Source organism: Salvelinus namaycush, chromosome 1 (assembly GCF_016432855.1).
Source record: "Salvelinus namaycush isolate Seneca chromosome 1, SaNama_1.0, whole genome shotgun sequence".
NCBI lineage: Eukaryota > Metazoa > Chordata > Actinopteri > Salmoniformes > Salmonidae > Salvelinus > Salvelinus namaycush.
In genome coordinates this window covers 48,415,464-48,431,185 of record NC_052307.1, presented here as the reverse complement: position 1 = coordinate 48,431,185, position 15,722 = coordinate 48,415,464, and the positions used below count along the sequence as shown (strand labels likewise).

Here is a 15,722-nt window from a genome sequence, read left to right as displayed (position 1 = left end):
ATTGATTGCAGCACTCGCGTGGGCAATACACTTGACCACTTCTACTCAAACTTCCACAATGCGTACAAGGCCCTCCCTCGCCCTCCCTTTGGCAAATCTGACCACGACTTCATCTTGCTCCTACCGTCCTATAGGCAGAAACTCAAACAGGATGTACCCGTGACTAGAACCATTCAACGCTGGTCTGACCAATCGGAATCACCGCTTCAAGATTGTTTTGATCACGCGGACCGGGCAATGTTCCGGGCAGCCTCAGAGAATAACATCGATCTATACGCTGACTCGTGAGTGAGTTTATAAGGAAATGCATTGGAGATGTTGTGCCCACTGTGACTATTAAAACCTACCCTAACCAAAAACCGTGGATGGATGGCGGCATTCGTGCAAAACTGAAAGCGGGAACCACCAGATTTAACCATGGAAAGAGGACTGGGAATATGGCCTAATATAAACAGTGTAGTTATTCCCTCCGCAAGGCAATCAAACAAGCGAAATGTCGGTATAGGGACAAAGTGGAGTTGCAATTCAACGGCTCAGGCAAGAGGCTCAGGCAATTACGGACAAAAAAAAAAAAAAACAGCCACGTCACGGACATCGGCGTATTGCTTCTAGACAAACTAAACACCTTCTTTGCCCACTTTGAGGAGAATTCAGCGCCACCGCCACTGATTGCCCCCCCTCTCCTTCTCAAATAAAATCAAATTTGATTGTCACACACGTTATTTGCAGATGTAGCGAAATGCTTGTTTTTCTAGCTCAGACAGTGCAGTAATATCTAACAAGTAATATCTAACAGATTACACAACATATACCCAATACACACAAATGTAAGTAGGAATGAATTAACCAGCATGGCTACCACAGCATTCTGCAGCGATATGCCATCCCATCTGGTTTGGGCTTAGTGGGACTATCATTTGTTTTTCAACAGGACAATGACTCAACACACCTCCAGGCTGTGTAAGGGCTATTTTACCAAGAATGAGAGTGATGGAGTGCTGCATCAGATGACCTGGCCTCCACAATCACCCGACCACAACCCAATTGAGATGGTTTGGGATGAGTCGGATCGCAGAGTGAAGGAAAAGAAGCCAACAAGTGCTCAGCATATGTGGGAACTCCTTCAAGACTGTTGGAAAAGTATTCCAGGTGAAGCTGGTTGAGAGAATGCCAAGAGTGTGCAAAGCAGTCATCAAGGCAACAGGTGGCTATTTGAAGAATCACAAATATATTTACATTTGTTTAACACTTTGGTTACTACATGCTTCCATATGTGTTATTTCAAAGTGTTAATGTCTTCACTATTATTCTACAAAGTAGAAAATAGTAAAAATAAAGAAAAACCCTGGAATGAGTAGGTGTTCTAAAACTTTTGACTGGCCGTGTATGTAAACATTATGAAAGTAACTGGTGTTCCATTTCTTAAAGTGGCCAGTGATTCCTAGTCTATGCCTATAGGCATCAGCCTCTAATGTGCTAGTGATGGCTGTTTAACAGTCTGATGGCCTTGAGATAGAAGTTGTTTTTCAGTCTCTCGGTCCCAGCTTTGATGCACCTGTACTAACCTCGCCTTCTGGATGTTAGCGGGGTGAACAGGCAGTTGCTTGGGTGGTTATTGTCCTTGATTATCTTTTTTGCCTTCCTGTGACATCGGGTGTTGTAGGTGTCCTGGAGGGCAGGTAGTTTGCCCCCGGTGATGCGTTGTGCAGACCGCACAACCCTCTGGAGAGCCTTGCGGTTGTGGGCGGTGCAGTTGCCATATCAGGCGATGATACAGCCCAACAGGATGCTCTCAATTGTGCACCTGTAAAGGTTACTGAGTGTTTTCAGAGACAAGCCACATTTTTCGGCCTCCTGAGGTTGAAGAGGCACTGTTGCACCTTCTTCACCACACTGTCTGTGTGCGTGGACCATTTCAGTTTGTCGGTGATATGAACACTGAGGAACTTAAAACTTTCCACCTTCTCCACTGCTGCCCTGTCGATGTGGATAGGGGGGTGCTCCCTTTGCTGTTTCCTGAAGTCCACGATCATCTCTTTTTTTTGCTGATATTGAGTGAGAGGTTATTTTCCTGACACCACACTCCGAGGGCCCTCACCTCCTCCCTGTAGGCTGTCTCGTTGCTGTTGGTAATCAAGACTACCACTGTTGTGTCGTCTGCAAACTTGCGTGCATGGCCACGCAGTCGTGTGGGAACGGAGTACAGGAGGGGGCTGAGAACGCACCCTTGTGGGGACCCAGTGTTGAGGATCAGCGGTGTGGAGATGTTGTTTCCTACCTTCACCACGTGAGGGCGGCCCGTCGGGAAGTCCAGGACCCAGTTGCATAGGGCAAGGTCGAGACCCAGGGTCTCAAGCTTAATGATCAGTTTGGAGGGTACTATGGTGTTGAATGCTGAGCTGTAGTCAAAGAACAGCATTCTTACATAGGTATTCCTCTTGTCCAGATGGGATAGGGCAGTGTGCAGTGTGATGGCGATTGCATCGTCTGTGGACCTATTGGGGCGGTAAGCAAATTGAAGTGGGTCTAGGGTGACAGGTAGGGTGGAGGTGATATGATCCTTGACTAGTCTCTCAGAGCACTTCATGACAGATGTGAGTGCTTCAGGGCGATAGTCATTTAGTTCAGTTACCTTAGCTTTCTTGGGAACAGGAACAATGGTGGCCATCTTGAAGCATGTGGGGACAGCAGACTGGGGTTGTGATTGATTGAATATGTCCCGAAACACACCAGTCAGCTGGTCTGTGCATGCTCTGAGAACACAGCTAGGGATGCCGTCTGGGATGGCACCCCTGCGAGGGTTAACGCATTTAAATGTTTTACTCACGTCGGCCACGGATAAGGAGAGCCCACAGTCTTTGGTAACGGGCCGCTATGTCGATGTCCGCGACAGGGCTGGTTTTCTTTTTGTAATCTGTGATTGTCTGTAGACCCTGCCACATACGTCTCGTGTTTGAGCCGTTGAATTGCGACTCTACTTTGTCTCTATACTGACACTTTGGTTGTTTGATTACCTTCCGGAGGGAATAACTACACTGTTTGTATTCGGTCATATTTCCCTTGCCATGATTAAATGCGGTGGTACGTGCTTTCAGCTTTACGTGAATGCTGCCATCAAGCCACGGTTTCTGGTTTAGGGAAGGTTTTAATAGTCACAGTGGGTACAACATCTCCTATACACTTCCTTATAAACTCGCTCACCGAGTCAGCATAAACGTCAATGTCATTATCTGAGGCTACCCGGAACATATTCCATTCCACGTGAACGAAGCAATCTTGAAGCGTGGAATCCGATTGGTCAGACCAGTGTTGGATAGACCTAAGTACGTGCACTTCCTGTTTTAGTTTCTGCCGATAGGAGGGGAGCAACAAGCTGGAGTCATGGTCATATTTGCCAAAAGGAGGGTGGGAGAGGGCCTTGTAAGCATTGCGGAAGTTAGAGTAGCAATGGTCAAGCGTGTTACTCGCTCGTGTACCACAATCGATATTCTGATAGAATTTAGGTAGCCTTGTTCTCAAATTAGCTTTGTTAAAATCCCCAACTACAATAAATGCAGCCTCAGGATATATGGTTTGCAGTTTGAATAAAGTCCAGTAAAGTTCCTTGATGGCCGTCTTGGTATCCGCTTGCGGGGGGATATACACGGCTGTGACGATAACCGAGAAGAGTTCTCTTGGGAGATAATACGGTTGGCATTTGATTGTGAGGAATTCTATGTTAGTTGAACAAAAGGACTTCAGTTTCTGTATGTTGCTACAATTACACCATGAGTCGTTCATCATGAAGCATACACCCCTGCCCTTCTTTTTACCGGAGAGATGTTTATTCCTGTCAGCCCTGAAAATCCCGTTGGCTGTATGGACTCCGACAGCATGTCCCCAGCTAGCTATGTTTCCGTGGAACAGAGTATGTTACAATCCTGGATATCTCTTTGGAAAGCAACTCTTGCCCGTACTTCATCGACTTTGTTACCTAGGGACTGGACATTTGCGAGTAATATACTCGGGAGCGGTGGGTGGTGTGTGCGCATCCGAAGCCTCACTAGAAGACCGCTCCGGCACCCTCTCCTCCGGTGGTGTTGTTTTGGGTCGGCCTCTGGAATCAGTTCAAATGCCCTGGGAGGTGCAGACAAAGGATCCGTTTTGGGAAAGTCGTATTCCTGATCGTAGTGCTGGTTGTGCTGGTAAGTTGACGTCTCTCTGATATCCAATAGTTCTTCCCGGTTTTATGTAATAACAGTTAAGGTTTTCTGGGCTAACGATGTAATAAATAATACATAAAAATCTAAATACTGCACAGTTTCCTAAGGACTAGAAGCGAAGCTGCCATCTCTATCGGTGCCACCTTGGCGCCATCTCAGCAGGGGCTTGAACCAGCATCTATTGTTTTGTGTCCCAAGTACACTTACATAGTCCTTACATATGGAGAGTTGAGCGACAAAGGGGAGAGACTGAATTATTTATATTTATTTTACAGAAGAGCAAAACCAACACTTTTATTGTGTTCACTGCATCTAAAACAGCCCATCCTTACAGTAGCCTGTATTGTATATTCCTAGTTCAAGTTTTCATTCAGTGTGTTTCTGTGCTCTGTTCATATTCCAGGAGAGGCTGAGTGAGTGGATCTCAGAACTGCAGGAGAGATCAGAGAACATTGAGGATCTGGTGTCAGAACTAGAGCTGGGATACAACACTGTAGAGGTAGGAGGAAAGAGAGAATTTGCTATCTTCTCAAACTGAAGTAACTGTCTACTTGTGTGTTATTGAATGCGTAGAATAATGCATGTTCTAATGCAAAGTGTTACCACAAAACTTCCCTGAAGATTTTTTTCTGGCCTAACCCTTCTCGTTCAGTTTCTCTTCCAATGGACCAGTTTAGACTTCATGTTCCTCTCTGTGTCACTCTGTTCCTTGTCCCTCTCTGTCCCATGTCTCTCTCTCTTTCCCCTGTACCTCTCCCTGTCCCCTGTACCTCCTGATCTCTATGTTCCCAGGACCATTGCAGGGACAGTGAGGAGGTGATGGAGGCTCAGAATGAGGAGATGATGGCTCTGGTGATGGAGCAGTACAACACCATGTCTCTGAGCATGGAGGAGGAAAAGAAGGCAAAGCTGGAGCAGCTTTACGACCAGATCGTCTCCTTCCAGGAGAGTATAGACCAGACCAAGGTCACACTGGACACCACCGCTAGAGAGGCAGAGATAGACCCAGACACACAGGTGAGGGCCACACACACACACACACACACACACACACACACACACACACACACACACACACACACACACACACACACACACACACACACACACACACACACACACACACACACACACACACACACACACACACACACACACACACACACAATACTGTGTAGTGCTAATTAGACTGCTAAAAGGCTAACTCAATAGCTAACAAAATGGCTACACAGACTGTCTGAGTTAATCTTTGTATTTTATTTCTCTATGCACACTCACAGGGCCCTACACACTACGCACACTGATAATCTAACACACGCAAAAACACCACTTAATAACTTGCTCACACACACATTATATGCACATACATTAATACTGACTCTACACACACCCACTCACATACAATCATCATATAGGCTGCTGCTACTCTGTTTATCTTATATCCTGATGCCTAGTCACATTACCCTTATACATACTGTATCTACTGTACCTCTATCGATCCAGTATCCCTGCACACTGTAAATATGGTACTGGAAGTGACCCTGTATATATTATGCTTACTTACTTATTTTTTCCCCCCTTATTTTTGTATCTCATGTGTTTTTGTTCTACCCTGTTATTTTTAGTATACATTGTTATTGATTACTGCATTGTTGGCGTTAGAGCTTTGCGCGAAAGGCATTTCACTGTACTTGTGTATGTGACATAGAAACTTGAAACTACTGACAAATGCATCCTTCGTTAAGATAATCAGTTCTCAGAGGGTTGGATTAGAGTTCTCAATTTCAGCCCGGGCCCGACAGGTTTGGGCCGGCCATGTGTTTTCAAGAATTGATTTGGCCAGGTCGGGTTCTAACTTTCCGCGACGTGTAAAAAATGTTTTTACTGCGCGTGCCTTTGTGACTGGCGCACCTTGTCTCTCTTTCCTCCTCCCTGTCAGCTGCAGGTACAGGTACAGGCTCCAGTGTGTATTGCGCTGTCCGGGGTGCTGAAACTGCGATCTAATAACAGCTATTAACTTGTTTCTTACGTGTTGTTTCTCTGACTGAAAAGTCATGTTATCGAAATCCCTCATTTGCGGAGACTGCAAAAAACATTCCCTATTTGCTAATTGTGCCTTCCCTGCCATACTTCTTTCACATGACACATTCATACACCTATGACTGACCAATACGGTAGGGTCTGAACATAGGATACATCAGTTACAACAACTCTGTTATACCGTTACAACGCGTGTTACAGCGAATTGGATGCCAATCAGATGTGTGGATGTCATTCGACTTGGTTGTTGAAACAACGGAAGAATCAAGTGGCCATGTCAATTGCAAAGGATGTGAGGCTGTTCTACGTTATGACAGCAAGACGACAGGTACTTCTTCCCTGCAGCGCCATTTTGCACAATGCCGTGGCGCGACAGCCTACTCAGGCCAAGCTTTATTGTCAGCTTCGTCAACAAAATGGTAACTCTCAAGAAGACAAAACAGGCAGTGACTGATACATTTTTCAGTTTTCGTTTCAAAGACGCCAGGAGCTTACATATGTGGGAGCCACTTATGGGAGAGTTTGTTCTACTCAACCACAATACCATCTCTGCCAGGTGCAAGAGCATGGCAGAGGACAAAAGAGAAGAACTTACAGATAAGGTAAAGGATATCCTGAAAGAGGGCACAGTGGGGACGACTATCGGAAGCTTAGTTATCTGACAACAATAAGTCATTTCATAACTGAAGATTTCCAGTTAATTGAAAGAAACTTGACCACGGCTGTGTGTCCAGCTGAAGACTCAAAAACTGAGGAGAATATAAAGTGAGCGTTGGTGAAGCTGCTCATGACAAGATTTGGCCTTGACGCTATGTCACTGAGCAGAATTGTTTGGGTGACTGACCAGGGCTCCAACATCGTTCTTGCCCTTCGGCCATATCAGAGGCTGGACTGTCAGTACCACATTCTAAACATGGTGCTACGTCATGGTCTCGCTGAAACCGTCACCGCAGCAAAGATCCTGGTCAGGTAGGCTATATGATATAAGTAACATTTTTAAAATAATTATGACATGTTATCCTAATTATTTTGTTCAACCATGTCATACCAACAATGTATTTAGGAATATAATTAATATCATAGAGCCTTACTATGTGGGCAATCTTATTTTGCCATGTACCGGTTTTGAAAGTTTATGATGTGTTAATCATGCCTCTATCAGGTATGTCAAGAAGTCTGGACTGGCTACCCAACTCTCGAAGACCCTGCTTCAGATGGGGGACACAAGATTTAGCACAGTCTACCTGACTTGCACTCTGTCCAGGACTTGTACAACGAAGCGCACGAAAATCTGGAGGCCCGAGGAGAAAATCGCAGCTGATGACCTGCAGTTTCTCCTGGAGTTCCTCAAGCCATTTTACAACGCACAGAAGGAACTGGAGGGGGACAAATACCCAACACTGAATCTTGTGTGCCTATAGACGAGTTGGTAGCAACAAAACCGACGCATGCACAACTATGGGGCTAAACAGACAGGGTTGGCTTACATTGTTGATAACATGTAAACTATATTTTGCTTCCAATGGTTACTGAAAACGTAAATAAAGTAGAACAATGAGAAGTTGTTTCTCAAATACATCATTACAGTTGTTGGTTAGATTTGAGCCATATTAGCAAAACACCTCAAACAAGAACAAGATCAAATGAGCTGGAACAAGTCACTTACGATTCACCACATTCCTTGTCATTCCTTCCTTGTCATTGTTGCTAGCTATCTGGCCATCCAGAACCATAACAACACATGGCCTTCTGCCCCTTTTGAAGAGCATGTACCGTTTTCACGATGTTGTCAGCTAACCCGTCTATGGTCAGAGAGACTAAAGCATCACTGCCAGCTCAATGCACAAGACTCACAACAGCAAGCTGCAGTGTGACTACGACACAGTGAATGGTTGGAGAGGAAGGTGGACATCAAAGATCTACACAAGGTGGCAACGTTTCTCTGGCCCAAGTTTAACCAGCTGAGGATGCTTCCCCCCCAAGACAGGCAAGATGTGATCATATGAGCACACTTCCACAGGCCACAGAGGATGACTTCAGTGCCACCCCCCGCCAAGAGAGCAGAGCTTGACTTTTGAGAGTGGGAAAATGTCACAGCAGAGAATGAAGAAGAGGATGATGAGGTGACAAAATACACCGTGAAGTGACCTGTGATGACGGATGACAGAGAGATGTTGGGCTGGTGAAAGTCCAACAGCACAACGTATCCACTGCTAGCCAAGTTAACGAGACGGGTGCTTTGCGTCCCGGCCACCAGCAGCGAAAGGATATTCAGCGTGGCAGGCTAGACCATCGACCCGAGGAGAACAAAGACATGTTCTTCTGTTGTCTTAATATTTAGGCCATAGGTCTATAGCTAACAATATCCAGAACATGTATTTATACTTTAATTATTCAAGACTCCATTTTGTATGTTATTGACTTGTTCTTCTGTTGTGTTCTCTTCTGTTGTCTTAATACTTAGGCCATAACTTAATTATAACATTTCATTTATTATTTTCAAAATAAAAAGCTGTATTTAAAGGCATGACTGACTGACTTGTACTTATTTAGGCTGCATGAGACCGTTGGAGCTCACGGAATCAAACAAACACTTAAAAACAGGCAACAGAAGTAGCATCTGTCTAATTTATGAAGATACTGTATATTTTGATGTTTTACACACTTTGAGTCCACATATAATAGTTGTTAATTATATTCAAGTTGGGTTTTCTCCCTCTCCTCACTTTACTTAGACAAGTCAAGGCCTTTTCCCTCTCACCTACTCACTCCGCTCGGTGCCGTCTCTGCCGCATTGTTGTCAACACCAGTGTAAATGAATAGCCTACTGGTTAACTATCACAAAATAACTTTCGCAAAATGGTCTAGGAAAAGGTTGGGCTGTTTTCTAGAAACCTTTTTTTCGAGTTCGGGCTCATTACATTTTTGTGATGTCGGACTGGGTCTCGGGCTTCAGCTCATCGGGCTTGGGTCGGACCGGGCTTGAAGTTTCAGGCCCATTGAGAACTAGGTTGAATTGGTGGAAGCAGTTGGATGGAAACCTTGCAGTTATTATTGTAGGTTATCATTGTATGTACCTAATGAAACCTCTTATCCACAGACATCCAAAGACATCTATATGAGGTAACTGCACCGTGTCAGCTGTACTCACAATATTGGATGTAAGCTATACTAGCATGATTATACTGAGCAAAGGACAAAATTCTTGTTTAGGTGTGTGTCGTCATTTTGTTGACTGGTGGGGTTGGTCATATTCAGAGTGTAGTGAACACCAGGGTTGGAGTCAATTCCATTTCAATTCAGGAAGTACACTGAAATTCCAATACTCTTCAATTATTTTCAATGAGGAAAATGTGGAATTGGAATTTGGTTTACATTCTGAATTGACTGGATTTTAAACGGAATTGACCCCATCCCTGGTGACCATGTTGATTGATTTAACATTCCAACCAGCTGGTTCTATTGATGGCATATGACTGTGAGGTTTTGTTTCTAAGCTAACATTAAGTGCTGCAGGCAGGTACAGGTAACCGCGAAAATAAACGAAACACTTGAGTAAATGAGGGATACAAAGAATATTGAAAGCAGGTGCTTCCACACAGGTGTGGTTCTGGAGTTAATTAAGTAATTAACATCTCATCATGCTTAGGGTCATGTATAGAAATGCCCAGTTGCCCATCATTTTGGCTACCATGACTACAAGAAGAGATCTCAGTGACTTTGAAAAAGAGGTCGCAAAGGAGTATACAGGGTTTAAAGGGAGTGTGTGTGTGTGTGTCTCAGTCACCAAATCTCAACCCAATTAAACACTTATGGGAGATTCTGGAGTGTCGCCTGAGACAGCGTTTTCAACCACCATCAACAAAACATCAACAAAATGGTGTCGCATCCAATAGAGTTCCAGACACTTGTAGAATCTATGCTAAGACGCATTGAAGCTGTTCAACGCCCTATTAAGATTACTTTATGTTGGTGTTTCCTTTATTTTGGCAGTTACCTGTATGTCTCTGGCAATGGGTCTCACACACACACTAGCAATGTGCATGCCCTGCCCACTTGAGGCCTTTGACAGCCATCTATTTCCTGTGTTTGAGGGATGCAAAATCCACTTGTCCACTTAAATCTCTCTGGATTGATTTCTTTCATTTTACTCCTGCGAATCTTTCAAACTCTCACTTGTGCCCGTCTTATTTTCGCGTTAATGTTACGACAGAGGACATGTTTGTAATAACCTGTCAATCACCCCGGTAATGGCTGAAATGTGCTCAATGTAATACATTGTCTTTCCGTAGAATCTATAAGAATGCTAAAGTTTCGTTGGGGATTTAACACACCGTCTCGACACTTACATAACAAGAAAGAGACGAAAGACAACTTTATTTTGATGGGTGTTATTAATACAGTTGACATTTTTACAAATTTGATACGCTGAAACGAAAGAAATTAAAATGAACACTTGGATTATAGTGATACGTTTGATCTCCCAAACATGTATGTTTAGATAGGTGTAATGTACACTGAGTATACAAAACATTAAGAACTCCTGCTCTTTTAATGACATAGACTGACCAGTTGAAAGCTATGATCCCTTATTGATGTCACTTGTTAAATCCACTTCAATCAGTGTAAATGAAGAGTATGAGGTTTAAGAAGGATTTTTAAGCCTTGACAATTGGATTGTGTATGCCATTCAGAGGGTGAATGGGCAATACAAAATATTTAAGTGCCTTTGAACGGGGTATGGTAGTAGGTGCCAGGCACACCGGTTTGTGTCAAGAACTGCAACACTGCTTGGTTTTTCACGCTCAACAGTTTCATGTGTGTATCAAGAATGGTCCACCAACCAAAGGATATCCAGCCAACTTAACACAACTGTGGGAAGCATTGGAGTCAACATGGGCCAGCCTCCCTGTGGAACGCTTTCGACACCTTGTAGAGTCCATGCCCCAACGAATTGAGGCTGTTCTGAAGGCAAAGGGAGGGGGATTGCAGCTCTATATTAGGAAGGTGTTCCTAATGTTTGGTATACTCAGTGTCTGAGGGTATCCTGCTATTATCTGAGGGTATCCTGCTATTGACACACTTGTTACTGCACTGTTGGAACTAGAAGCACATGCATTTTGTTGCACTAACATTAACATCTGCTAACCATGTGTATGTGACCAATAACATTTAATAACAGTAATTCATGAGGCAGTCTAGACAGCGCAGGTGAGTGCAGGTAGGTAGGGTAGACAGAGTAAGTGTTTAGTGGTTGCAGTCCTGTTACACCCCGTTATGTTAATTTATTCATATATGTATATCCAGTGGATTTATGCAAATGACACACATTTTCTTTAATTTAACACAAAAAATGTAATAAATACCTAATACAATAAGAAAATGTATATACTGTATGAGTGCATTCTAATAAAAAAAGGTGACATTTGAAAAATTGAATACACGAATTCCCGCCAAAATCCCTGTCCCAGTAAAACGTTGTATGTGCTATAATTCAGTCAATATCTAACGGAATATAAAAATGCTAAAAGTTTTGAGTATCTTCATCCACTGTCCAACTGTTGCATTTATTAGAATTGTTTCGATGAACGTTGCCACATACACACAAACACTCTCATAATTGTTGTTTGCCTCTCCAAGGTTAACAGAAGCACTACAGTCAGCCATGTCTCTGGAGCTGGGTCCTCGGGGACTACTAGTGTTTGAAGATTACGCCAAGGGCAATGCAGCCAATACACACACACGACGCAAGGGAATCCCAGGTGGGTCTCTCTCGAACAGAAACAAACACTGTCTCTTTCTCTTTCTCTCTAACTCTATCTATCTGCCCCCTCTCTCTGTGTGTCTCTCTGTGTGTCTCAGTTCCTCAGAAGCCGTCTCTGCAGCCTCAGGAGTGTGCTTCAGCCAGCAGCACCAGTGTGACTGTTTACTGGAAGGTCAACCCTGGAGACATCATAGACTGCTTCCAGGTCTACTGTATGGAAGACCCACAAGGAGGTAGCCTACACATACAGGCTGTATTTAGACAGGACCCACAAGGAGGTGGCCTACACACACACACAGGCTGAATTTAGACATGATCCACAAGGAGGTAGCTTACACACACACACACACACACACACACACACACACACACACACACACACACACACACACACACACACACACACACACACACACACACGCTCCACTTAGACAGAACCCACAAGGAGTTAGCCACACACACAGACAGGCTGAATTCAGACAGGTGCCACAAGGAGTTAGCCGACACATACACAGGCTACATTTAGACAGGACCCAAAAGGAGGTAGCCTACAGACAGGCTGCATTTAGAATTGACCCACACGGAGGTAGCCTATACACACACACACACACACACACACACACACACACACACACACACACACACACACACACACACACACACACACACACACACACACACACACACACACACACACACACACACAGACAAGATCTACAAGGAGGTAGCCGACACACAGGCTGAATTTAGACAGGACCCACAAGGAGGTAGCCTACACACACACAGGCTGCATTTAGACAGGCAGCTCGATTTTTATGTTAATTTCACAAATGTGTATTTTTTTTTTAGGTCTGAAAAAGATCTAGTGTGAAAAGATCTGATGTGATTGGTCAAAAGACCAGAAACATCAGAATTTGCCTGTCTAAACGCAGCCTAACAGCTCTTTCTGTGTTCTCTGCCCAGCGGTGTCGGATGAGTACCGTGTGACAGTGAAGGAGAGTTACTGTGTTCTAGAGGAGCTGGAGCCTGACAAGGTGTATAAAGTGTGGGTGATGGCTGTCAACTATACCGGCTGCTCCCTGCCAAGTGAGAGACTACCCTTCAGAACTGGTGAGTCTAGTCGATAAAGCAGAAATGTCTTCTGATGTCATACTGTGGTCATATGGACCAATGCATGGTTCTCTTGTGATTTATTGATTAATTGGTTGACAGCCCCATCGGTGCCAGTGATTGATACGGGGAGGTGTACGATACTGTGGGACTCGGCCACGTTGCGTTGGAATGTGGACAACCAAACACCCACGCAGAGTTACACCCTGGAGTACTGCAGACAGTACGCCCTTGAGGGAGAAGGGCTTAGGTGGGTCTCACACAGGCACACACACATGGCATGCAACCCCCCCCCCCCCCCCCCCCCCCCCCACACACAACGTACTACTCTAATATCCTCCATCACTTCAAGCATACACACAAAAATGCCACTGAAAACGAGATTTGTGTCTTGGAGCATGGTTTGATGTGGGTGTTTCCAAGTTACCACGGGTAAAATCACTTTGGCAATCTAATCCAATAATAGAACACTCTGGTTTGAGATTCCCAGAGTGCAGAATAATTTATACATTTACGAATGACCTACACCTGGTTGTTAAGACAGGTTTCGGTAATAATTGTTGGGTGTAAATTCTTGCCATTGACAGAGATACAGTTACTAACCTTCTTGATAACAATGAAAACAGTCTAACCAGCTCTGCTAGGGTGAGTAAAATAGATGCCAGATTTTTTTTTTATGCGACAGCTCTTCTTTAAATGACAGTTATGTTTCACTATATTGGATCACTCCAATATATTGGTATCACTCCGCAGAGGAGGGATACATCCGAGGTGAGGATTTAAAGATTTACTCCCGTGTACACCTTGTATCAAGGCTGGGGTCCGCCCCTATATATAGACCCCATGACCGCAACACGTTTTCTTTCATTTTCTCGGCGGACGTCTGTATGGCTTGAGGTACAAACTTTCTGAAGTGCCCTTGGTAAGTCACTGGTAAGTGTAATATCTTGCATGGAAGTATACTCGCTGGTTGTTTGCACCCTGTAGCAGCTGGCCCCCCTCCTCTTGAATGGTCCACTCACTGCCCGCGGTTGATCTGTATTCTATCTGTATCCTCCCCCGTGGTTTGTCGTGCTTGTGTTTCGTTAGCGTTACACGGAACCCAAACCGTCTGCGCCATCGTGCATAATTGTATTTTGTCCCCCCACACCAAACCCGATCACGACACACAGGTTAAAATATCAAAACCAACTCTGAACGAAATTACATTAACTTGGAGACAGGTCGAAAATCATTAAACATGTATGGCAATTTAGCTAGATAGCTTGCACTTGCTAGCTAATTTGTCCTTTTTAGATAGCTTGCTGTTGCTAGCTAATTTGTCCTGGGATATAAACATTGAGTTGTTATTTTACCTGAAATGCACAAGGTCCTCTATTCCGACAATTAATCCACACATAAAATGGTCAACCGAATCGTTTCTAGTCATCTCTTTTCTTTCCAGGTTTTTTCTTTTGACTTTATATTGTGATTAGCAACTTTCATAAATTAGGTGCATTCCCGCCACTGACCTCGTTCGTCTTTCAGTCACCCATGTGGGTATAACCAATGAGGAGATGGCACGTGGGTACCTGCTTCTACAAACCAATAAGGAGATGGGAGAGGCAGGAATTGCAGTGCGATCTGCGTCACAAATAGAACTGACTTCTATTTTAGCCCTTGGCAACGAAGACGCGCGTTGGCGCCCGCGAGCGGTGTGCGTGCAATAATTGAATAACATATATGTCTACATTTAGTCAGCTTGTTACACTATGACTCTGTGTGCATCCATTAATATATTGGTGGCTCTTGCTGCCACAAACTCTATTTACCTTACACAACTTGCCTACTGGCTTGTTTTGTGTGTGTTGTGAATTGCTTTTAACATGCTGTTCTCTGATAATTACCCTAAACGGGTTCTCTGCTAATTCCCCTACAGGGTTTTCTTGTTCTTTCTCCTGCAGAATGTAAGAGTATGGTGGTGGGCTACCACTACGTTGAGACATTAACTTTGGAGTTCCTTAACGGAGTTACTCCATCATATGGTGCTGTTTTTTGTTTTCTACTTGGATATGAATCCTGCTAGGTAAATCGCAGTTGGCGTAAAACAAACACACACATAAGTCTTATCCATTACCTGTTTTTTTTGTGTTTTTTGGTCTGCCTGTGTTTGCAGAGGTACTGGGTAATTTATCCCTCACCGGGTCCCTATTCCTCCAAGCGGGTCACGACATAGCTCTCCCAGGGCGTCAGACCCCTGCTCCGTGGCCTAGTTGGCTTGGCTGAGCTTATGGCTTCCCTTTGTGACAGGGGTGATGGTGGCATCCCCCTGGGGGACATACCTCGTGTATGCACTGCCTGGGTTTGAACCATACTGGATGCCTGTTTTGTGTGGTGTTCTTAGAATGCCTGCACTTGGCGCGATTGGAGGCCATGCGCAAGTGGGTCGGCCAGGCTGGGGCTCAGGCTGGGGACAAGCTCCCTCCCTCAGGAGTGGTGCGGCAGCGAGCTGTTAATCCCTCTACTGGGCCCAGTACCCCTAAAAGGAAGCGTGGCGAGAGCCACCGCAGGCAGAGCCCATCTGCTGCCAGTCCTGTACGGACCACTGGGACCACCTTGAACGGAGG

At 44.6% G+C, this 15,722-nt stretch overlaps 1 protein-coding gene across 1 annotated transcript in view; it reads left to right on the top strand.

The window, feature by feature from the left end:
* cmya5 (cardiomyopathy associated 5) overlaps window positions 1–15,722 on the top strand; it is a 62,343-nt gene that overhangs the window by 26,510 nt on the left and 20,111 nt on the right. Inside the window, exons 5-11 of the mRNA XM_038998886.1 lie at window positions 4,606–4,701; window positions 4,995–5,225; window positions 9,343–9,365; window positions 11,883–12,004; window positions 12,105–12,239; window positions 12,970–13,116; window positions 13,219–13,366. Coding sequence (XP_038854814.1) covers window positions 4,606–4,701; window positions 4,995–5,225; window positions 9,343–9,365; window positions 11,883–12,004; window positions 12,105–12,239; window positions 12,970–13,116; window positions 13,219–13,366 — 902 coding nt within the window. The remainder of the gene's footprint in view (window positions 1–4,605; window positions 4,702–4,994; window positions 5,226–9,342; window positions 9,366–11,882; window positions 12,005–12,104; window positions 12,240–12,969; window positions 13,117–13,218; window positions 13,367–15,722) is intronic.